The sequence below is a fragment of the Triticum urartu genome, chromosome 7A (assembly GCF_056163025.1).
Source record: "Triticum urartu cultivar PI428250 chromosome 7A, HENAU_Tu73, whole genome shotgun sequence".
Lineage (NCBI taxonomy): Eukaryota > Viridiplantae > Streptophyta > Magnoliopsida > Poales > Poaceae > Triticum > Triticum urartu.
In genome coordinates, this window is record NC_141879.1 from 522,063,502 (window position 1) to 522,088,616 (window position 25,115).

At 48.0% G+C, this 25,115-nt stretch overlaps 1 protein-coding gene and 1 pseudogene across 1 annotated transcript; one reads left to right on the plus strand and one right to left on the minus strand.

Annotated features, from left to right (window-relative positions):
• Nucleotides 1–281: 281 nt before the first annotated feature.
• LOC125524161 (glucan endo-1,3-beta-glucosidase 11) lies at nucleotides 282–3,842 on the minus strand. The gene is made up of 5 exons (XM_048689230.2): nucleotides 3,686–3,842; nucleotides 2,998–3,586; nucleotides 2,418–2,886; nucleotides 1,056–1,246; nucleotides 282–754 (listed from the first exon to the last, which is right to left on the minus strand). The coding sequence occupies exons 1-4, from the start codon at nucleotides 3,759–3,761 to the stop codon at nucleotides 1,163–1,165; spliced, it is 1,218 nt and encodes a 405-aa protein (XP_048545187.1). The 5' UTR covers nucleotides 3,762–3,842; the 3' UTR covers nucleotides 282–754; nucleotides 1,056–1,162.
• Nucleotides 3,843–8,469: 4,627 nt separating this feature from the next.
• LOC147960252 (protein FAR1-RELATED SEQUENCE 5-like) lies at nucleotides 8,470–10,810 on the plus strand (annotated as a pseudogene).
• The last annotated feature ends 14,305 nt before the right edge of the window (nucleotides 10,811–25,115 follow it).

Below are 25,115 nucleotides of genomic sequence, written 5' to 3' on the forward strand. Positions count from 1 at the left end.
CTCTGATTTGTCGTGGGCAGCCCTTACTAAGGAAGGCTAAAGATTTCTCCAAGTTAATTTTCTATCCCGACGACTGAAAATATTTCCGAAGGGTTTCGACAACCAAGTCTGCTCCACCACCACAAGCTTTGAAACCCGTAGAAGGCAATCAACTTCTCTTCAGCCCCTTCCTCTGTGGGGCACAGTTTCGTTTTCACATCAAGAACAGCAAGGACATTGCCATCTCAATCGAAACACGGGCCACCGTGAACAAAACAGGAAAAGAAACAACAATCGCAACGAGAATCATAACATACTCTGATAGATTTTTCATTTATTTACATCGACGCCCAGGCCCCTCACACCAACTGATCATCATCAGCCGCATGGAGCCTGAGCCTAGCTAGAATAAATAAACGAATATAATAATAATAATATTATTATTAATAATAATAATCATATATACACGAGCACGAGCCTCACACCACCGCAGCTTGACATGGCACAAAGGGGCACAAAGCAGCCTCGGCGCCGAAAAGCGAATCCCGCGAGCGTCGGCCACCCTTTCTTTCTCTCCATCTTCCCCGCACATCTCCCCGGATCCCATGTGTGCGCGCGCCACAAAACGGACGCCTTTCCCTCGCAGTATTTACACGCCGTGCCGTCCACAAGCCCACCACCCCACGACCTCGAGGGTAGAGGGAGGTAGTGCCTTCCACATCGCAAAGACAAGCTTTTTCTCTGGCCTACACCGCATATGCTTTCCTTTTGCCCCCTGCAATGGAAAAGGAGGAGGAGGAGCTCCTTGTTAGTTGTGGCCAAGTGTTTCGGGCTTTCAGACTGCCTTGCGGTGTGTGTGTATGTATGTGTGTCATGTAGTATCATGTACGTATGTATGATCAGATATATACATATTGATTTCTTATGTGGTGGTAGCCCATAGGAAGGCAAGGAAAGGGCATGTGAAATGGGAAAGTGTCTTTCTCTCCTGGATATAAAGGGCTACCACATGGCGCAGAAAAGGAGGTTGTGTCATCTGTGATAAGATGACATGCAAGAGGGGCCATGGCGCATACCTTCAAATGGTGCACCATCTCTGCCCTTTGGTCTGCAAGGCTTTTGGTCCACAAAAGTCAAGGCCATTTTGCTTGCTTGCATATGGCCGCACTCTTGGGTGCTTTTGCTATCCCAGTAAGAAAGCCTGGGAGGTGAGCAGGATGGCCAGAGCTGAGATGAGGCACAGGCTCGTCAAGTCCTTTCCAACATCCTGCGTATCACAAAAGGTGAAACATGTTAGCTCATACAACCATAGTATATAAACATGGTAAAATAAGCATCTACGTACATCTTTAAGTAAACTGCACTTCTCAAAATTGAGCAACAGACTGCCTGCGGTCTTTCGGTGAAAACTAATCATGTTTTATCACTGCTTTCGGTGGTCTATGCGATTAATTATCAGCCATCATTTTTGCTCCACTAACAACACGTACACTTGACATTTGGGTGGAGAAGAAGAATCGCATATGCACCTAACGCTGATTTGTTCAATCATGAAAGTTCGGCCCGTCGGGAATACTAAACCGCGCGATAAGCGTACCAAAAAGGAACACCTTGGATTATTCCCTACTCTTTGTGTGCGCAAATGCGCAAGGAATATTAAGAAATCTCTTCTCCTTGGCTGTGATATGACTATATACTAAAAAGAACGAACGGCCTTGCATACAAACTTGACTCGTGAAGTTTCCTCCAAGGCACGATCGAGTGTGAACAAGAAGCGTGGTGGTGCATGCAAAGGCCAGCTGATTATTCCTTTTTGCTGGCTGCAAGTATTACTAGATATGACCCCTCGTAGGTCTTGCTTTCTTGGTGCTTTTTCTGCCTTTCTTTCTAAGTGGAGTGATCTGATGATCGTTGCAACCTAGTAGCACTTTAAGTGCAAGCAAGGGGAAGGAATATCTCTGCAATTCAGCTAGGTCACTGGGAGGAAAACTGCCGCCTAGGACACTAGCTGCGTGCGTGCTTGTGTTGCTGATTAGTAATTTCTTTACTTGGCACACAAGGGTGCCTTGTTGATCTCTCGTCCGTCCATGCATGCATGCATGCATGCAGATGAAAGTGAATAGTTTGGTACTACGTGCATGGACATCACGGACCACTAGCCACTTTCGTTTAGATAAGAAGAAGAGACTTTTGCATAGTACGAGTCTGGCAAAGTCCAGCTTGGACTAACAGTGATCCACATGTGCATTGCACCCTTGGTTGACGTTGCTGTGGGGAACACATGCATGCAAAATCTTTACCACTGTATGACCATATATCTCTGACTGACCGAAAAAGGTGGCGTGATCCTGATAGATATGCTGTAGTACTATGTACTCCAGTTGGTTCCATGGAAAATTAATTTGCAGATAGAATTAAGAAGAATGAGCGGCACTGACCATGGCAGGGGGCGCGGAGGAGGCGGCGAGGGAGAGGGAGGCCGCCGACGTGGTCTGCTGCTGGGCGAGGCCGACGTTGTAGACCATCCGGCCGTCGGGCTGGTAGAGGCCGTAGTTGCGCTCGGAGGTGGGGCCGGGCTTCATGTCCTCGTTGAAGAGCGCGAAGAGGTAGACCTCGAGGCGCTGGCGGGGGCGCAGCGGCGTGCCCTCGTTGCCCACCTGCCGCACCAACAGGTTCCGGTTGTAGGCGCGGGCGTTCTCCACCGTGGCGCCCACCTCGTCGGCGTCGCCCTTGGACGGCCACCCCGTCTCCGACACGAACACCGGGATGCCGCCGTAGCCCAGCCGCGCCGCCGCGAAGGTCACCGCGTCCACCTGCGCGTACAGCATGCTCGTGTACTGCAGGTGCGTGTAGGGGTCCACCGCGCCGACGTGGTACGGGTCCGACAGCGCGTACGACAGGGACACGCTGCACGCACGTGGCTTCCACGTCAGAAAAGCCAACGACACGTGTGACGACGTGGCATATATATTATAATAAAGTAAAGAGGCATGTATATATGTTGGATTGAGGAATTACTTTGCGGGGTCGGCCTTGTAGGCGAAGTAGGGGTAGGCGTTGATCCAGAAGGGGGCGTTGGTCTCGGCGAGGAAGCGGAGGAAGGGGAGCATGAGGGGGGCGCACTCCGGCGTGAAGGCGCCCTGCGACGGCGGGTACGAGTTGGCGAGCACGCCGAGGGAGCTGGCCGTGGAGACGTGCACGTACCCGTCCATGCCCAGCTGGGCCAGCGCGGCGTGAAGGTTGCGCATCGCCGGGACCAGGCTGGCCTTGAGCGCCTGGTCGTCGTCGGTGAACACCTCGTTCCCGACGGCGATGCCCGTGACGCGCGTGGCCGGGAAGTAGGGCTTGATGTTGGCGGTGGCCCACTGCATGGCCTGCCCCGCGCTGGCGGCCATGGGCTGCACCAGGTCGTTGGGCACGGTGACGATGAGCTCGATGCCCGTGCCGGCGAACGCCGCCAGCACCTGCGGGTTCACGTCGTAGATGCGCACCTTGCCCACCCGCAGCGACGACAGCAGCGACACCACCTGCGCCGGCGTCGGCAGGTTGTTGCCCACCTGCCCGTAGTTGATGCCGATCGCCGCGCTGCATTGCAGCACCCAAACCTCTGCACGCACGCACATTCCAAGAAAATCTCGTCAGTCACACTCCGACGTCCGGCCAAGGTATCTATCAGGGTCGCGACGGGCATTCATCCATGCATTACCTGAGAAGAGGAGGACGCAGAGGAGGGCAGAGAGCTGCAGGGACGCCGGCCTCGTCGACGTCGCAAATGGCGCCATTGCTGCTGCTGCTACGACGATCGATCCGATGGCTGGAGCGAGGAGGGAATGAAGCTAGGAGGAGGGGGAGGGAGAGAGGCAGGGGGGAGCTGCGTATTTATAGGCAGGCGGGACGGAGACCGGCGGGGTGGGGGGTTGCACTGCGCGGTGGGTGCGGGGTGGGGGGTGGAGCTAGGCTAACCGGGGCAATAATTCTTTACTTTACTTGGGGTGATCGGCCGGAGAAGACTTTGGAAGAGGAGAGGGGCCTTCTTCCTCGGCCGGGAAGTGGGTTAATCGGGTTGCCCCTGACGCCTTCCGTCCCGTTGCCGTGGCTTGGCTAGTTGGAGTATGTCTCTGTGGCAGGAGCCCTGGAAGGGAGGCAAATGCCCGATGCTCCTCCCCTCGTGCTCGCGCCCGGACGGACGTGTGAAGGCGACCGACCGGGCGGGTTTGTGGTTAAAACTTGTTGGCCGAGCGCACAGTTCATGCCGACCTGAGCGGTCGAGCCTGGGCCTTCGGAAAGCTGACAGCCGATGGTCCAAACTGGACGTCGGTTAAGCTCGTGCCTTTACTGTGAAAAAGAAGCTCGTGCTTTTGCTTATGGTCCGAGGTAGTTAGGTACATATGCATGCATGGAGTAAAAATGATTTCTTTTACTTTGATAACAGAGGTGAGCTGATTGCTTCATGCCAACCTTGACTGACAAGTGACACATGACCTGTTTTTGATCGCATGTTTTCCTTTTCTTTTACAGTGTGCTGTAATCTAGGTGTTCATCGGTTTTAGCCAGGCTTTCCGTCAATTAACCCGGCAATTTTCACTTCTTCTTAATCAATGAAAACGGCAAGTCTGTTGCCTTCTTTCAAAATAAAATAAAATTAGGTCTTCATAAAGCCCCTGAATTCCACTAGGCCGTTCACGCTGGAAATATTAAGCAATTTTTCGGTTAATCTAATCCACGAGTAGATAATAAACATGACAATCACATTATGCAACTCATGCCGATACCTAAGCATTGAGCACGTACAATAAATATAATCGAAACATCTATGAACACAGTCATACCCTCTGGTTGGCCAGGCCAACGCAGTGGCGTCAACAACAGTCTCGGCGTCATCCGCGGCCTTCTTCTTGACGACAGCGTCGGCGGCCATGGAGTCGATGCAGGGGAAATGGTCGAAGCAGAGGAGGACAAAGACGGGGACGGATCGGCAACAGTCGCATCGAGACGCTCCCCAAAAACCTTATTGCCCTTCTCCCGGGCAGGATCTCGAAGCATAGGGTTCCTAAGGCACCTGCTCTCCCGACCAACCGTGCACACGGTCGTCGGGATGAGATCGCCGGAAGCAACATAGTGAGAGAAATAGTAGATGACGGCTAGGGTTGCGCGAGGAGGGAGTGAGTGTGTCGGCTGCACTGGCCAACTCCTCCAATATATTTGTCGTCCGGTAAATGGGCCTGGGCTTAGGCCCATGACCGAGTCCGCGAACAGCCCATGGTCTAATGTCTTGGACAGTGGCACTTCTGTTAGTGACTCGTTAATTAATTTGAGATTAATTAACCATTTATGATCGATAAAAATAAAGCGCATATGTGTGAGCCCAGCTCATTCCCACAACCCGCGACACGCGCACCATCATGACGAGGTGAGGCGAGGCAGGCGGCAGAGGAGGGGCGCGCATGTACATCTCCTCTTTCCAAGATCTCAATGGCATGAGGTAGAGCAGTCCTTATAAAGGGGCCCAACTCTCCTCAACTAGCAATATGATACTAAACTTTCCACCACTTGCCATGCACCTACATGGGCCTTAGAGATTAATCATGAATCATTGTCTTATATGGGCCAAAGTCCTTCTATAATTCAACAACCCTCCACCAGATCTCAAGGCACATTAGTTTGTCATATGTTCCAAACAATGTTTTTATATACGAGAGTTTCAGTGGAGAGTATTAAGTTGAACTTCCACCAAGAGCAACCGGATTAAACTTCTTCGCAACTGAACATTGGACTATGCCTTGAATTGTCAGTTTAGTGTGCAGAAGTTTCGCCAATTGCCAGTTGGTATGTGGCTGCCGAAGGCAAAACCCCACAGGTGGAGCTTATTAGTCATACTCCTGACCTGTTCAGGAGCTTCCTAGAGATTAAACCCTGTCTCATAGACTGTGACCAGCAGTCGGGCTCACTTATGTGTGTTCCTCCAAAGAATGCTATGTAGGATAGCATCTTGCGTACACAAGCTTTGGAACACATTAAGACAAAAGTGATAATATCCCAGTTGACTGCTGGACTATTTCCTAGGTCTAATTCACGGGATCTCCAACCATATAGGTTGCGTTACCCCACCCCCATGGCAACTTATGTGGGTCGCATGCCCATCTCCCTCGATGCATTTTCTATCACAATCTGTGATGGCCCTTTAGTAAAGGGATCTGCTAGATTCTTTACCGACTGGATATAACCCAACACTATTATTCTGGAGTTTCTTGAATGCATGACATATTTCAATCTTCTTCTTATATGCTTTGTGGACTGCATGTTGTCCTTTGAACTCTTTGCCTTGGCAATCACTGTATGATTGTGACAGTTCATAAGGATAGCCCGAACTGACTTGTCAACCATTGGCAAATACATCAAAAGCTCTCGAAGACATTTTGCTTCGATGCATGATGTGTCTAATGTTGTGAGTTCTACTTCCATAATCGATCTCTCTAAGATTGTCTGCTTGCAAGACTTCCAGGAAACAACACCAACACCAAGTGTGAACACATATCCACTTAGGGCTTTCATCTCATCAGCATCAGATATCCAATTCGAATCACTATACCCCTGAAGTATCGTCGGGTACCCAGTATAGTGAATTTCGTAGTTCACAGTACCTTGCAAATAATGCATCACTCGCTCAACAGCGTGCCAATGCGCATCTCCTAGATTGGAGACAAACCGGCTCAGTTTGCACACATCATATGAGATGTTAGGCTGAGTAGCACAAGCTAGGTACTTGAGTGAACCAATCACTTGAGAGTATCTCAATTGATCGACAACTGTGCCCTCAAACTTTCGAATCCGCACGCTAGGATCATATGGTGTTGTAGAAGGTTTGCAGTTCGAATATCCAAAACGACTCAAAATCTTCTCAACATAGTGGGATTACATAAGTGTCATTCCACCCTCATCATCTCTCAATATATAGCTTGATATTCAAGATAACATTAGCCACACCTAGGTCATTCATCTCAAATTTATGAGATAGAAAAGCCTTGACCTCCTCAATTTCTTTGAGGATGGTCCCAAATATTAGTATGTCATCGACATGTAGACACAGTATAACTCCTTCGTCCCCACCATGGCGATAGTATACACATTTGTCAGCTTCATTAACAATAAAGCCAACATATGCCAAAGTTTTATTAAACTTCTCATGCCATTGCTTAGGCACTTGTTTCAGTCCATACAAATACTCCCTCCGTCCCAAAATTCTTGTCTTAGATTAGTCTAGATACAAATGTATCTAATACTAAAATGTGACTTGATACATTCGTATTTAGACAAATCTAAGACAAGAATTTTGGGACAGATGGAGTATTTCAATAGCTTGCACACCTTTCTTTCCTGACCATTTACTACAAAGCCATATGGCTGTTGCATGTAAATTCCCTCGTCTAGCTCTCCATTAAGGAAAGTCGTCTTACGTCCATCTGATGAATGAGAAGACCATGTGAGGCAGCAAATGAGAGTAACACTCAAATGGTTGTCAATCTAGCCACATGTTAGTAAGTATCAAAGAAGGCGAAGTATCGAGTGAAAACAACAATTCGATGAAAATCTGGAAACTAATGGCATGGGTCGTTGGATCAAGAGCGAAGGGTAGAGATGAAAAGTGGGATTGCTAATAGGTCACTTAACCTCCTTTTACACATAACCCCTCATTAATTCCTACGATTAAAGAAATCCTACCGCCCCTTTGTTTGTTTGTCTTTGAGCGATTCATCTTCGATCTAGGTAAGGGCATGGCGCCATCACCGGCGAGGGCCCGTCCTTCACCGCCGGAGACCATGGCACCCCATCCTTCACCGCCGGAGATCATGGCACCCCGCCCTTCAAACCATGTGGTGCCACCACCCCTCCTCTCTGCTGCTCTTGTTGCTCCTCTGTACCCTCCCATACCCCCGCAGGTCATGCCACGATCGCCTCCGAGGCAACAACCTTCTCTGTCGGAGTTCATGGAGACGCTTCCTATAGACCGTGTCGCTCCTCTATCTCCTGCCATGTCCCCTCCTCCTTGTATCTGTACAGATGTAAGTCCCTGACCAATCCATGTATGATGCATCACTTTTTTTCTTCTGAATTGATATGAACATGAACGTTCAATCCTTACTCCCTGTATTGATGCATATTTATTTTTTCTGAATTATAATGAATGTGTCATGGTACTGCCTATTTCTTTGTAAATTGATATGTACTTGTGTGCTCAGTCCTTACTCCTTGTGTGAATGCATCTCTGTTTTTTTCTGAATTCTAATGAACGTGTCATCGTAGTGCCTTTTTTTGTAAATTGATATGAACTTGTGTGCTTAGTCCTTACTCCCTGTATGACCATTTTTAAATTCGAATGAACATGTCATGGTCATCCCTATGTTCTTACAACAGATCGAGCCCAAGTTAGCGTGTGATATTGCTTTGCAAAACCATGAATGCAGTAATGAACGACACCGTGATATGGAAATATGTCCTCCCCCGATCATACTTGAGAACTTCAGCACCCCTAAAAAGAGAGCTACTAGTGGCCCATTTTGTGTGAGTATCGTTATCACCATAATTTTTACAAATTTCTTTAACATTCACTAACTTGTGCGACCAATGCATCATGTAATTTCAGGGTTCAACATGTACTCCTGATTGTGATGATAACTTAAAACCAGCCTTGGGTATGACATTTGATAGTATGGAAGATGTTGAGAATTTTTACAAGGCTTATGCACACAATGTTGGATTTTCAGTCAGAATTGGGCAGAAAAAGACCATAGATGATGTGGTGGTCTGGAGGCGATTTCTTTGTTCGAAAGAAGGTTTCCAAACGAAGAAGGAGGAGGAACACAAGAAGGATTTGAAGGGAGGGAAGATAAGAACACATGCAAGAAAGACTACTAGATATGGTTGTGAAGCCATGATAACTATCAAGCTTATGCAGGATGGCAAATACTCAATATTAGATTTTCACGAAGAACACACCCATCAATTTGTCACACCCACCAAGCAACATTTAATAAAGTCTAATAGATAAGTCAGCGAGAAGGCCAAGACCACACCATTCACATGTCACACAACTAGTATTGGCACATCTGGAGCCTTTCGATTGCTTCGTGTTGGTGAGGGTGGATTTCAGTTTGTGGGGTGCATGAAGAGAGACTTACAGAATTATCACCGTGACATGAGAAGTACTTTCAAGGATACAGATGCTCAAATGTTTATTGACAACCTCAGAAAGAGGAAGCAAATCAACCCAGGATTCTTCTTTGAGTATGTTCTTGATGATAAAAATCAATTGAAACGCGTGTTTTGGGCAGATGCATTTTGTAGAAAGAATTATGCTTTATTTGGAGAAATGGTGTCTTTTGACTCCACATACAACACAAATCAGTACAAGATGATTTTTTGTCCATTCACGGGAATAAACCACCATATGGGATCTGTTTTCTATGGTGCTGCCTTGATTGTTGATGAGAACTAAGAGTCGTACAAATGGGTGTTTGAAACATTTTTGAAAGCCATGGATGGGGCAACACCGAGGCTTATAGTAACCGATGAAGATGCTAGCATGAAGGCTGCCATTGATATAGTTATGCCAAACACCATCCATAGATTATGCATGTGGCACATAATGAGAAAGCTTCCAGAAAAGGTTGGTCCTTCATTGAAAGAGGATGATCATTTTTACAACTCAGTTAATGCATGTGTACGGGGTTCTGAAAGCCCAGCTGAATTTGAGGCAAAGTGGTCTTCCATGATTTCTGAATTTGGTCTTGAAGAAAACACATGGTTTGCTAGGAGATATGAAATTCGTGACTCATGGATACCAGCCTACTTTAGAGGTGTATTCTTGGGTGAAACTCTAAGAACCACTTCGAGGTCAGAGAGTGCTAACTCATTCTTTAATCACTTTATTGGTTACAAGCATGCTTTGGTGGAGTTTTGGATTAGGATTGGTACAACCCTGGAAGAACAACGTCAGAATGAACTCAAGGCTGATCATGATTGCCTCAACTCCATGTTTCCACTGATTACATCATGGGAGATCGAGAAGCATGCAAGCCTATACTTCACCCATGAGGTTTTCAAAGCTTTTCAGAAGGAGGTGCGTGCGGCTAGAGATCACTGCTTAATTGAAAGCATATTGCAGGAGGGTGATGTGAAAACCACGGTTGTAGGAGGTGATCGCTCTTACAAGTCCAAAGAAGTTAAGTTCAACACAACATCCATGAGTGCTCACTGCTCTTGCATGCTATTTGATACACGTGGAATTCCATGCCGACATATCATCGTGGTTTTGAGAGGTGCAAAAATTAATGAGCTACCAAGCCATTTCGTTCTAGATAGGTGGAAGAAAACACTTAACAGGAGGTCACTATACGATAGCAGTGTCAACTTGCTTGAAGAGAACGAGAGTAGTTCTTTAGATTTGGCAAAGAGAAAAATGGTTTCAGAGATACACCAAACATTAGATGACACTATTAGGTTGGCTGAACATTCTTCTGAAGAATTGGAAGCATTGAGAAATGGTCTCCTTGACACGAAAATAAAGTTATCTGAAAGGGTTACCGCCAATAATCCTAGTAGACAAGATGAATTCTAGGCATACATTGGTTGTAGTATGCCTAATGAAGTTGAAATTTATCCACCAACTGATGTGCATACAAAGGGGAGGTGCAAAAGAATTAAGGGACACTTAGACAAGGGTGGAGAAGGGAAACAAAAAAAGGATGGAGAAGGGAAGCAAAATAAAAATGGAGAGCGGAAGAAAAATGCCGGAGGACCGAAAAAGCCTCGCACGTGTGGGACTTGTAAGTAGGTTGGCTTCCATGATAGTCGTAGTTTTCCCCAAAAAGAACTAAGAACCAAATAGGTACTTTCCATACACACAAATTGGCAACATATTTCATGATGTGTGTGGACCAATGAGCACAACTGCCAGAGGTGGCTATCAGTACTTCGTGACTTTTACCGACGACTTGAGTAGATATGGATATATCTATTTGATGAGGCACAAGTCGGAAACTTTTTAAAAGTTCAAAGAGTTTCAAAATGAGGTTGAGAATCAGCTCGGCAAGACTATAAAACTTCTATGATCTCATCGTGGAGGTGAGTACATGAGCCAGGAGTTTGATGATCATCTGAAAAGCCGAGGTATAGTACCTCAGCTCACACCTCCGGGTACGCCACAGAGAAATGGCATCTCAGAACGGAGGAATCATACCTTGTTGGACATGGTTCGATCTATGATGAGCAAATCGGATTTACCCTTGTCATTCTGGGGATATGCTCTAGAAATTGCAGCTTTCACACTTAACGGGGTACCATCAAAATCCGTAGATAAGACACCACATGAGATGTGGACCGGGAAGACTCCCAATTTGTCTTTTCTAAAGATTTGGGGTTGTGAAGCATTTGTCAAGCGACTTATGTCAGACAAGCTTACACCCAAGTCGGACAAATGCATATTCGTGGGATACCCGAGGGAAACCATGGGATATAGCTTCTACAACCGGGAAGAGAACAAAGTGTTAGTTGCTCGGAACGGGGTTTTCCTTGAGAAAGAGTTTCTCAGTTGGGAGGCCAGTGGGAGGATGACCCGACTCGAAGAAATTCGAGTACCACTCGGGGATGGCTCAGCGGGTGATGAGATCATACCGGAGTCAGTCAGGGAACCCGTAGTGGAAGCGGCACCGGAACCACGGAGGTCGAAAAGATTGCACAGAGTGCGTGATGTATTTTTGCTAGAAAGCGACGAGCCGGCCACGTATGCGGAAGTGATGGTGAGCCCGAATTCCGAGGCATGGCTAGAGGCCATACAATCCGAGTTAAAGTCCATGGATGAAAATCAAGTCTGGGACTTGGTTGATCCACCGCCTGGCGTAAAGGTCATTGGCTGCAAATGGGTCTTTAAGAAGAAAACCGATGTGGATGGAAACATTCAGATCCACAAAGCTCGGCTTGTCGCTAAAGGTTATGGACAAGTTCAAGGAATTGACTACGACGAGACTTACTCGCCGGCAGCGAAGCTGAATTCGGTGAGGATCATACTAGGTATAGCTGCATATTTCGATTACGAGATATGGCAGATGGATGTCAAAACGGCTTTCCTTGATGGAAATTTAACCGAGGACGTGTATATGATACGACCCGAGGGTTTTGTCGATCCGACTAGCACTAGTAAAGTATGCAAGCTCAAGAGATCCATTTATGGGTTGAGGCAAGCATCTCGGAGTTGGAACATTCGTTTTGATGAGGTCGTTGAGGGAGTCCTGGACTAAGGGGTCCTCGGGCGTCCGGCCTGTTATCTATGGGCCGGACTGATGGGCTGTGAAGATATGAAGACCGAAGACTGTACCCGTGTCCGGATGGGACTCTCCTTGGCATGGAAGGCAAGCTTGGCGAACAACTATGAAGATTCCATCTTATGTAACCGACTCTATGTAACCCTAGATCCCCCCGGTGTCTATATAAACCGGAGGGTGTAGTCCGGAAAGGATATACTCAATACCATAGTCATACAGGCTAGGCTTCTAGGGTTTAGCCATTACGATCTCGTGGTAGATCAACTCTTGTAATACTCATACTCATCAAGATCAATCAAGCAGGAACTAGGGTATTACCTCCATAGAGAAGGCCCGAACCTGGGTAAACATCGTGTCCCCTGTCTCCTGTTACCATCAACCTTAGACGCACAGTCCGGGACCCCCTACCCGAGATCCGCCGGTTTTGACACCGACATTGGTGCTTTCATTGAGAGTTCCTCTATGCTGTCGCTGAAAGGTTTGATGGCCCCTTCAATCATCAATAATGACGCTGTCTGCGGAGAAACTTTCCTCCCCAGGCAGATCTTCGTGTTCGGCGGCTTCGCACTGCGGGCCAACTCGTTTGGCCATCTGCAGCAGATTGAGAGCTACGCCCCTGGCCATCAGGTCAGATTTGGGAGCTTGAACTACGTCGCAGACATCCGTGGAGACTTAATCTTTGCCGGATTCGATACCACGGTAGCCGCTCTCGGTCACCCCGATGATCATGACCTAAATCTGTCATCGAACCGCATCTAGGAGATCGCTCCTGTAACCGCTCTGGCCCTAGAGCCGGAGCAGGCAGCGCCATCCGAAGACGGGAGGATTAACCCCACCACGGAGGCCACAAATTCCACGACGTTGGAGCCGCAGATGGACCTGGTCTCACACGATGCCTATGCCACCAGAACACCGGACTCATCTCCGGCCGTAGGTTCTGAACCGCGCGAGCCCGCGGACGCCGAACTTGATCGTTTATCGATCTTCAAATTCAGCACCGCAGACATCTTCCAGCACTCGCCTTTGGGTGATGCGCTAAACTCGTTAAAAAACCTGTCCTTGGCGGAGGACTCTCAGCCGAACTATATCCAGCTCGAACTAGGGGCTGACGATGGAGAACCTTACTTCCCACCCGCCACCCACTTCATAGCCACAGTCGAGGATTCGACCGATACACTGGATTACGACTCCGAGAATATCAACAACATGGACAATGATGCCGATGACAACGAAGACCCCGTTGATACAACTAATGAACAAGATGAACGGGAAGATAGGCAGGTTAGTCCTGCTAAACAGGCCACACACGAAGATTCGTAGGACGACAATTACCTTCCGCTCTCTGAGGATGAGGTGGGCCTCGACACTGAAAATTTCATCGTGCCTGAGGAACCTCGTGAGCAGGAGCGCTTTAAGTGCCAACTAATAGCCACTGCAAGGAGCCTGAAAAAGAAGCAGCAGCAGCTTCAAGCTGACCAAGATCTGCTCAATGATAGATGGACCGAAGCCCTAGCCGCAAAAGAATACGACCTTAGTAGACCAGCCAAAAGCTACCCAAAGCATAGATTTCTATCCCAGGGCGATGATGTGGCGCGGGAGCCCGTACCATCATCGCACAATGCGGCAGGCCGACCACAACTAGGCCCAGGTAAAGTGGCAACTCAAGCCGAATACCAGACCACCCTACCTCGCAGTAAAAGCAAGAACAAAACAGCTCGTGGTTATACATACGACCGTCAACAAGACTCGGGTAGCAAAGCAGAACACTCAAGATCGATCTACAGATCACAAGGACATACCTCGACACATGACGACTGCCACCTATTTGGACGTAACAAACCTAGCCACACCCGGGAAGAAAACCGCAAATGGACTCAGTCAGAGATACGCCGCAACGTGGCCCAACATAGAGGCGCCTCACACCCTCTTTGCTTCACAAATGAAGTAATGGAGCATGAATTCCCAGACGGTTTCAAACCCATGAATATCGAATCATACGATGGAACAACGTATCCCGCGGTATGGATCGAGGACTTCCTCCTCCATATCCAGATGGCCCGCGAAGACGACCTTCATGCCATCAAATACCTACCACTAAATCTCAAAGGACCAGCTCGATACTGGTTAAACAGTCTGCCGGAAAATTCTATCGGCAGTTGGGAGGATTTGGAGGACGCCTTTCGCGACAACTTCCAAGGAACATATGTCTGTCCACCGGACGCTGATGACTTAAGTAACATTGTCCAGCAGCCCGGAGAGTCAGCCAGGAAGCTCTGGACCAGGTTCCTAGTTAAAAAGAACCAAATCATCGACTGTCCGGACGCGGAGGCCCTTGCGCCCTTTAAACATAGCGTCCGGGATGAATGGCTTGCACGCCACCTTTGTCAAGAAGGATCTAGATCCATGACAACCCTTACCGCTCTAATGACCCGCTTTTGCGTGGGAGAAGATAGCTGGCTCGCTTGTAGAAGCAACAGCGCCAGCGACTCGGGCACTTCCGAAATTTGAGACGACAATGGCAAGCCACGACGAAGCATACACAACAGTCGCAATGATAATGAAAGATCACGCGACATAGCGGTTAACGCCGGACTTAGCAATCCCAAGCCCGATCAACGGAAAAAGGCATTCAAGGCAAACAGAGACGGACCATCCAAACTAGACAGGATATTGGACCGGCCCTGCCAGATTCATGGCCACCCCAATAAACCAGCTAATCACACCAACAGAAGCTGTTGGGTCCTCAAGCAGGACGGCAGACTCAACGCCGGACACAATGGAAATGGGCCACCAGGCAATGGGGACAACGGAGCGGCTCACCAGCTAAATGCCAGAGGGCGGAAGCAATTTCCTGAAGATCGATCAAATCCGGAATAGAAATAGCAGCTCGGCTTCCGCTGCCCATCTCGTATACCCGTTAAAACTATATCGTGCATACATAATTACGCATTCAAGATACCATGGGCATTGACGGAAGCACAATACGGACAAGTCTGCAGGCACTCCGGTAACATTCTTCAACCGCTTTCCCATTTTCTTTTGTTTCATTATCTCTTAAAAGTAGGTGGCGCAAAGGGGACACACCTACGACCGACCCCATAGGAGTTCGGATCCGTACACTCACCTACGGGGCTACTCCCTTCAAGGATTCCCCTCGCCGAGGACAGGCGACGTAGACGTGCGACAGGAGGTCCAAAATAACTTTTTGTAGACCGCACTCTCTTTTCGAGCATGTAACATGCCTTTTTCCTCTGCCTTTGACCCAAGGCATATCAAACTGCTGGGGTCGTGGCCTTTATGTATATCAAGTAACCATTGGCACATCACTCAGGTCCCAGTTCAAATTATCCGAATTAATCACTCGCGTCTTTTCGCAAAATGAATACGCCTCCTATAGTTGTTTCATATATATACCCCGGCTTAACTTGCCAGGGGCTCGGTACGGGAACAAATGAGTTGCCAACAAAGTCCGAACAGCTTTTACAGCGTACTTCGGCGTCGCGAGTTTGGCCTTATATGCATCAGCTCCGAATCATGTCTTGGGTCAATAGTTGGGTTGCCCGGCTCCTGTGCTTGCTATCCTACGTTCCGCTCGATCGGCTAGGGTAGTAAAGGGAGAACAACTGCGATTGTGCTACCGGTTCACCCGATGACGCACCTCAGTAGAGAAAGCCGAAAACTGACTGTCATGATGCGGCGAGAGCTGGTCAACCACTCGATGACTTATCGAAATCTCTAGCGATTCCTCCGTGTCACACGAAGGACCTCTTTTCCGGTCAATTATGTAAACGGATCGTATGAGTAAGCCGCATACATACTAGGGGCTATGTCGTAGACCCACCGTAAAACTCCTATGGCTAAGTGAAAGTGTTAACGCCCTATAGTCTGGTTGCCTGGTTTGCTGCATTGACACCTCCTTCACGGACCAAGACGTTGGGTCAAGAGTGATCAGATGCTTTTTCGAACACCCTTGTACTTCCTACAAGGGGGCTGAAGCCGACGACTGGAAAACTTTCAGATTATTTTAAAATGGCCGCACAGGAGGAACACAAGCTTTCGAGCAAAATATACAAATAGATTTACTATAAAATTGTCTCATACAATTCTCATACACTTTACTCGAACATTATATCCTTCGAGCATTGACCCTCTATCAAGCGGGCGGCTACAAGGACGTCTTCAAAATAATGCTCCGGTTCGTGGTGGTCCTTGCCCTTGGGTGGACTCTTCACCGCAACGTTGATGGCCTTCATATTTTCCCAGAACATCTTGACTCGGGCAAAAGCCATCCGTGCACCCTCGATGCACACCGATCGCTTCACAGCGTCGATACGCAACACTGCGTCAACAAGCCGCTGCACCAAGCCGAAGTAACTGTTCGGGACAGGCTCAGTTGGCCATAACCGGATTATGACGTTCTTCATGGCAGCACCGGATATCCTATGAAGCTCGGCCCACTGGGACATCCGCTCATTCAGCAACAGGGGGCGCTTCGAGGCGCCGAATTGGGACTAGAAAAGCTTCTCCCTTGCGTACCCGTCTCGCGCCTGATAATACTGCGCCGCATTGGAAGAACTCTTCGGCAAGTCTAAAAACTCATCCGGAGAACTCCACAATTGGTTCAGTTGATTATAGTTCGGATCGCCAAACTTAGCCTGTAGCAAAAATGGCTTACCGGCTGCAATCTCCCCAGCTTGCCGGATCTCCTCACGGGCTGCTCTGGATTCAGACCGCGCTTCTCTCGCCTCTCGTAGGGCTTTCTCAATTTCAGCCATTTTGGTTTCATTCTCCTTCTCCAGGAGTTCACATAGGCTAGCAACACTTTTTAGCTCGAGAGCCATTGAGGATATCTTCTCCTCGTCTTGACACCGAGCAGCTCGTCCGGCTTTTAACTCAGCCAATGCCTTCTCGGCAGCCGCATTACTACACCGGGCCTGCTCCTTGGCACGGGCTAGCTCCGCCCGAATAATTTCAACGACGGCAACACCATCTATAGCCAAGCACAACTTTCAGCGTCATGCTTATATCACAAAAATGCATGTGCCCTGAAAAAATATAGCTTGCTTAGTATCGTATTATTGTATGCATGACCACAAAATATTTGAAAGCCAAGTGCTTACCGGGGTATCCGGACAATTACACTTAAGGCCAGCGTCCTCAGCAGTATCCGACCAATGTTTCCGCTTCTCGAAAAATAGCTTCCACATCCCTTCGTGTGTGGCACCGAAGAAGTGTTGGAGGGTCTGTGGTCCCTCTGGATTAAACTCCCATATGCGGCGAGGCCTGCACTGGCAGGGCAGGATTCGGCGAACTAACATCACTTGGATCACACTGACGAGATCGATATCTCTCTCGAGGAGGGTCCGAATGCGGCTTTGTAAGGTCCGCACTTCATCCACCAATCCCCAGTCTAGCCCCTTGTTGACCCATGACGCGAGCTCTAACGGTGGGCCGGGACGGAAGGTGGGGGCAGCTACCCACTTAGCACTGCGGGGCTCTGTAATATAAAACCATTCCTGCTGCCAGTAATTGGAAGCCTCGGAAAAAGAACCCTTTGGCCAGGGAGTGTTGGCGAGTTGGCTGATTGTAGCACCGCCGCACTCCGCCTGTTCCCCGTCGACTACCTTCGACTTCACACCAAAGGTTTTGAGCCATAAGCCGAAGTGTGGGGGGATTCGACGGAAGGCCTCGCATGTACTGATAAACGCTGAGACATGGATGATAGAGTCCGGGGCAAGATCGTGAAAATCTAATCCGTAATAAAACATTAGCCCTCGGACAAAGGGGTGAAGGGCGAACCCTAACCCCCGGAGGAAGTGGGAGACGAATACCACCCTCTCGCCGGATCTGGGGGTCGGAATAACTTGTCCTTGAGCCGGAAGCTGGTGGTGAATCTCTGTGGTCAGATATCTAGCCGCCCGAAGCTTTGTGATATCCTCCTCTATAACGGAGGAAGCCACCCATCGGCCTTGGGAGCTGGATCCGGACATGATAGAAAGGCTGAAAGCAATGGAGTCGAACCTTGGGTGCTGGAACTCGGGGTTGGGGAGGTTAGGAGAGGTTTGGCATAAAAAGACGGCCCTTGGTTCCTTTATAAACACCTCCGGTATTGAACGTCTCCTTCTAAGCCTAAGAACCTGCCTATTCCTGAGGAATCTTTCTCGCAGGACGGTTGGGTTACCCACGCTTGTATTAATGAAAATACCATAATAAGGGGACACAATCTCTGCTTTGACAAGACGTGTCAATGACAACCGCGTCTCGAAACATGGGGCAAAAAACGGTTCAAAATTTTGACCAGACGGGCGTGACGTCACATTACTAAAGTTGTCAGCAGATTGGACTTGTGTGTTATTATATTCTCTTTGCGGTTGTGCGCGGTGTGTGTTACAGGTCCGGACACGATCAATTTGTCTGGAGACTATTCGGGAGTTCGGAAGGAGGAACCCGCCTTGCAATGCCGAAGACATCACTACGCGTCGGATACCTTGTCATTGAAGCCAGATTCAGGGGCTACTGAGGGAGTCCTGGACTAAGGGGTCCTCGGGAGTCCGTCCTGCTATCTATGGGCCGGACTGATGGGCTGTGAAGATATGAAGACCGAAGACTGTACCCATGTCCGGATGGGACTCTCCTTGGCATGGAAGGCAAGCTTGGCGAACAACTATGAAGATTCCATCTTATGTAACCGACTCTATGTAACCCTAGATCCCCCAGTGTCTATATAAACCGGAGGGTGTAGTCCGGAAAGGATATACTCAATACCGTAGTCATACAGGCTAGGATTCTAGGGTTTAGCCATTAACATCTCGTGGTAGATCAACTCTTGTAATACTCATACTCATCAAGATCAATCAAGCAGGAAGTAGGGTATTACCTCCATAGAGAGGGCCCGAACCTGGGTAAACATCGTGTCCCCTGTCTCCTGTTAACATCAACCTTAGATGCACAGTTCGGGACCCCCTACCCGAGATCCGCCATTTTTGACACTGACAGTCGTCATTGGTCTCGGTTTCATCAAAAGAGACGAGGACGCTTGTTTATACAAGAAGTTCAGTGGGAGCTCGATTGTGTTTTTGATCTTGTATGTGGATGACATACTACTGATCAGAAATGATGTTTCAATGCTGAACTCTGTCAAGGAATCATTGAATGACAAGTTTTCAATGAAGGACCTTGGTGAGGCAGTTTACATTTTAGGCATCAAGATCTATAGAGATAGATCGAAGAGGCTGCTCGGCTTGAGCCAAAGCACGTACATAGATAAAGTGTTGAAGCGGTTCAACACGAGTGAGGCCAAGAAAGGGTTCTTGCCTGTCTCAGATGGTATAAGGCTAAGCGAGACTTAGAGTCCTTCGACATCTGATGAGCGAAGCAGGATGAGTCGGATTCTGTACGCCTCGGCAATTGGATCCATCATGTATGCCATGATATGTACACGGCCTGATGTTACTTTTGCAATAAGCCTAACAAGTAGATACTAGGCCAACCCATGTGAGAGTCACTGGGCAGCGGTAAAGACTATTTTGAAGTACCTGAAAAGGACTAAAGAGATGTTCCTAGTTTATGGGGGTGAGGAAAAGCTCGTCGTAAGGGGTTACACCGATGCTAGTTTCCAAACTGACAGAGATGATTGTCGATCACAGTCCAGATTCGTGTATGTCATGAACGGAGGAGCAGTGAGCTGGATGAGTTTCAAGCAAGATACGGTGGTCGAGTCTACCACAGAAGCCGAATACATTGCGGCTTGTGAAGCTGCAAAGGAAGGTGTTTGGATCCGGAACTTTCTGGATGATCTTGCTATTTTCCCAGCCTCAGTAAAACCGTTAGACCTTTATTGTGATAATTCTGGTGCCATCGCACAAGACAAGGAGCCGAGGGATCACCACAAGACCACACACATAGATCAGAAATATCACTTGATACTAAAGATCATAAAGAATGGTGATGTTGAGTTATGCAAAATTCACACGGATGCAAATGTTGCAGATCCGTTGACTAAGCCGCTTCCACAATCCAAGCATGAGGGGCACGTTAGAGCTATGAGAATTCGGTGTCTATTTGATTGACTCTAGTGCAAGTGGGAGACTATTGGAGATATGCCCTAGAGGCAATCATGTATGATGGTATTGCCTATGTGTTTATGAATAAAGATAGTCCTTGGACATTATCAATGATGTGTATCAGCAAGTACATGACTTGTTTGTGGGACTATGCATTGTATGATGAACATCCTAAAAGGTCCCTAGTCGAAAGGGCTATGTGGATGGGCAACCGACTAGACTAGCATATGACACGGTTGATGGCTTGGTCTCACTAGCCATGGGGCATTGGATGCTAACCGGATAATATGGACTTGGACGGATCCGGTCGGATTCGACATAGTCGGATCCGAGTCGAGATAAGGTCCGTGTCGGACAAACCCAACTATGAGACACAACGATATGTCATCTGTGAGTCTCTTGTACAACATACGTTCTATGTCCTAAGACCTGAGATGGTGCATGTACTCAGGATGGTGACAGACTTGCTTTGGGCCAACCAAATTCTACTCCGTGACTGGGTAGTTACAAAGGTAGGTTTCGGGCTTGTCCAGATCCATGCTGCGAGACATGGTCGAGTAAGATGGGATTTTCCCCTCTGATTAGGAGATATATACTCTGGGCCCCTCGTGTGATCCGACCAGGATAAGCATGGCCATGCAGCAAGGATTATGAGATAATCTGGTTTGTGATCGGCATCACTGGAACGAGAAAGAGGTCGGACTAGCACAAGGATGACAGACTCGCCTTGAAGCCCGACAACATGTATCGTGTGGCAAAGGGAACAGAAGCATGATGTACGGGTTCGCCTAACCAGCTTCATAGTCTGCTTGGTGTTCGGCATGCCTTGCTATGGGCCGCTACTAAACGTGCAGTTCGGAGGTGATCTGAACTGTGACCAAGCTGGCTTGAACCTAAGGGGTCGCGCGCTTAAGGGAAGGAACCTATGAGGTCGGATCCGGGGACACTGGTCGGATGTGATCCAGGTTGTATTTGGATTGTGGCCGAGTAGACTTATGGGCTTTAGGGTCCGTGCGAGGCCCAAGTGTTGAGCCCATGACGGACGCCTATATAAAGTGGATGTGCCGCACACTCATGGATTGATCGCTTCGGCGCTGTCACTAGGGTTTGCATGTGTTGCGAATAGACACCTCCACTCGCCACCGGTTGTGTGATCGGACCTAGCAGTCCGCCGCACGATGTTCCTCCTACACGCACGGATACTGTTAGAGGCAGTGTACCTGCGCCGCTTCGGCGAACTTGTATGTGGGAACCGACAACCGGCTGTTCAAGGGAGATCGGACGAGGAGGAGACGATCCACGCGAACGTGCTGCCCCAACTCTTCTTCTGCTGCACGGCAGTTCGCTTCTAGTGGTAACAATTTGTGATCCATCTCCCATAGCATGTTCTTGGTTGTTCTGCGTGTAGGAAATTTTAATTTGCAGTCGACTCACCCTACCGTAGAACTCAACATTTTGTAGCAAGCGTAACCGTGATGATAGTAGTAGTAACTTAGCAAAAACAATATAGAAAAGTTCGTAGGTATTGGACAGGTGACTTGTTGGATGATATTCATCATGAGACAGTTATAACCTAGGGCGATACGGCACTAGCTCCAATTCATCGATATAATGTAGGCATGTATTCCGTAAATAGTCATACGTGCTTTATTAAAAGAACTTGCATGACATCTTTTGTCCTACCCTCCCGTGGCAGCGGGGTCCATATTGGAAACTAAGGGATATTAAGGCCTCCTTTTAATAGAGAACCGGGACAAAGAATTAACACATAGTGAATACATGAACTCATCAAACTACGGTCATCACCGGGAGTGGGCTCGGTTATTGTCACATCGGGGTTGCCTGATCATAACACGTAGTAGGTGACTATAACTTGCAAGATCGGATCTAGAACATGGATATAATGATGAATTCATAAATAGTTCAAATCTAAAATCATGTCACCCGGGCCCAAAGTGACAAGCATTAAGCATAGCAAAGTCATAGAAAGATCAATCTAAGAACATAGTGGATACTAGGGATCAGGCCCTAACAAAACTAGTTCGATTACATAGTGAATCTCATCCAACACCTTGAAGGAAATATGCCCTAGATGCAATAATAAATTTTGTATTTATATTTCCTTATATGATGATGAATTTTTATTATTCATGCTAGAATTGTATTAACCAGAAACTTAGTACATGTGTGAATACACAGACAAAACAGAGTGTCCCTAGTATACCTCTACTTGACTAGCTCCTTAATCAAAGATGGTTAAGTTTCCTGACCATAGACATGTGTTGTCTTTTGATGAACGGGATCACATCATTAGGAGAATGATGTGATGGACAAGACCCATCCGTTAGCTTAGCACTATGATCATTTAAGTTTATTGCTATTGCTTTCTTCATGACTTATACATGTTCCTATGACTATGAGATTATGCAACTCCCGAATACCGGAGGAACACTTAGTGTGCTATCAAACGTCACAACGTAACTGGGTGATTATAAAGATGCTCTACAGGTGTCTCCGATGGTGTTTTTTGAGTTGACATAGATCGAGATTAGGATTTGTCACTCCGAATGTTGGAGATGTATCTTTGGGCCCTCTCGGTAATGCACATCACTACAAGCCTTGCAAGTAATGTGACTAATGAGTTAGTCATGGGATGATGCATTACAGAACGAGTAAATAGACTTGCCCGTAACAAGATTGAACTAGGTATGATGATACCGACGATCGAATCTCGGGCAAGTAACATACCAATGACAAAGGGAACAACATATGTTGTTATGTGGTTTGACCGATAAAGATCTTCGTAGAATATGTAGGAGCCAATATGAGCATCCAGGTTCCGCTATTGGTTATTGACCGGAGATGTGTCTCAGTCATGTCTACATAGTTCTCGAACCCGTAGGGTCCGCACGCTTAACGTTTGATGACAATATGTACTATGAGTTATGTGATTTGATCTACCGAAGGTTGTTCGGAGTCCCAGATGAGATCATGGACATGACGAGGAGTCTCGAAATGGTCGAGACATAAAGATTGATATATTGGAAGGTTATATTCGGACACCGGAATGGTTCCGAAGTGTATCGGGTATTTTTCGGAGTACCGGGAGGTTACAGGAACCCCCACGGGATTAATGGGCCACAATGGGCCTTAGTGGAGAAGAGAGAGGGACGGCCAGAGGTGGCGCGCGCCCCCCTTGCCCAGTCCGAATTGGACAAGGGAAGGGGGCCACCCCCTCCTTCCTTCGCTTCTCTCCTCTTTTCCTTCTTCTCCTTCTTGTACTAGGAAAGGGGGAAACCTACTCCTACTAGGAGTAGGATTCCTCCCCCTTGGCAAGCCCCTTGTGGCCGGCCGGCGTCCTCCTCCCCTCCTTTATATACGGGAGATGAGGGCACCCCATAGACACACAAGTTGATCTTTAGCCGTGTGCAGTGCCCCCCTCCATAGTTTTGCACCTCGGTCATATTGTCGTACTGCTTAGGCAAAGCCCTGCGTCGGTAACTTCATCATCACCGTCAACACACCGTCGTGCTGACGGAACTCACCCTCAGCTGGATCTAGAGTATGAGGGACGTCACCGAGCTGAACGTGTGCAGATCGCGAAGGTGCCCTGCGTTCGGTACTTGATCGGTTGGATCGCGAAGACGTTCGACTACATCAACCGCGTTACTTAACGCTTCCGCTTTCGGTCTATGAGGGTACATAGACACACTCTCCCCTCTCGTTGCTATGCATCTCCTAGATAGATCTTGCGTGATCATAGGTAATTTTTGAAATACTGTGTTCCCCAACAGTGGCATCCGAGCCAGGTCTATGCGTAGATGTTATATGCACATGTAGAACACAAAGAGTTGTGGGCGATAATAGTCATACTGCTTACCAGCATGTCATACTTTGATTCGGCGGTATTGTTGGATGAAGCGGCCCGGACCGACATTACATGACTGCGTTCATGAGACTGGTTCTACCGCTGTGCTTCGCACACAGGTGGCTAGTGGGTGTTTGTTTCTCCAGTTTTAGTTGAATCGAGTTTGACTACGCCCGGTCCCTGTTGAAGGTTAAAACAACACACCTGACGAAAAATCATTGTTGTTTTGATGTGTAGGTAAGAACGGTTCTTGCTAGAGGCCCGTAGCAGCCACGTAAAACTTGCAACAACAAAGTACAGGACGTCTCACTTGTTTTTGCAGGGCATGTTGTGATGTGATATGGTCAAGACGTGATGAGACATAAATTGTTACACAAGTTGATCTTTAGCCGTGTGCGGTGCCCCCTCCATAGTTTTCCACCTCGGTCATATTGTCGTAGTGCTTAGGCGAAGCCCCGCATCGGTAGCTTCATCATCACCGTCAAACGCCATCGTGTTGACGGAACTCACCCTCAGCCTCAGCTGGATCAAGAGTACGAGGGACGTCACCGAGCTGAATGTGTGCAGATCACGGAGGTGCCGTGCATTTGGTACTTGATCGGTTGGATCACGAAGATGTTCGACTACATCAACCGCATTACTTAACGCTTCCGCTTTCGGTCTACGAGGGTACGTAGACACACTCTCCCCTCTCATTGCTATGCATCTCCTAGATAGATCTTGTGTGATCATAGGTAATTTTTTTGAAATACTGCGTTCCCCAACAGTAGCATCCGAGCTAGGTCTATGCGTAGATGTTATATGCACGAGTAGAACACAAAGAGTTGTGGGCGATAATAGTCATATTGCTCACCAGCATGTCATACTTTGATTCTGCCGCATTGTTGG

Coding starts and splice junctions, on each gene's coding strand:
- LOC125524161 (XM_048689230.2), bottom strand. CDS start 3,761: ATGGCGCCATTTGCGACGTCGACGAGGCCGGCGTCCCTGCAGCTCTCT. Junction 3,587..3,685: donor CTGCGTCCTCCTCTTCTCAG/GTAATGCATGGA, acceptor GCGTGCGTGCAG/AGGTTTGGGTGCTGCAATGC. Junction 1,247..2,417: donor CCTCCGCGCCCCCTGCCATG/GTCAGTGCCGCT, acceptor TGTGATACGCAG/GATGTTGGAAAGGACTTGAC.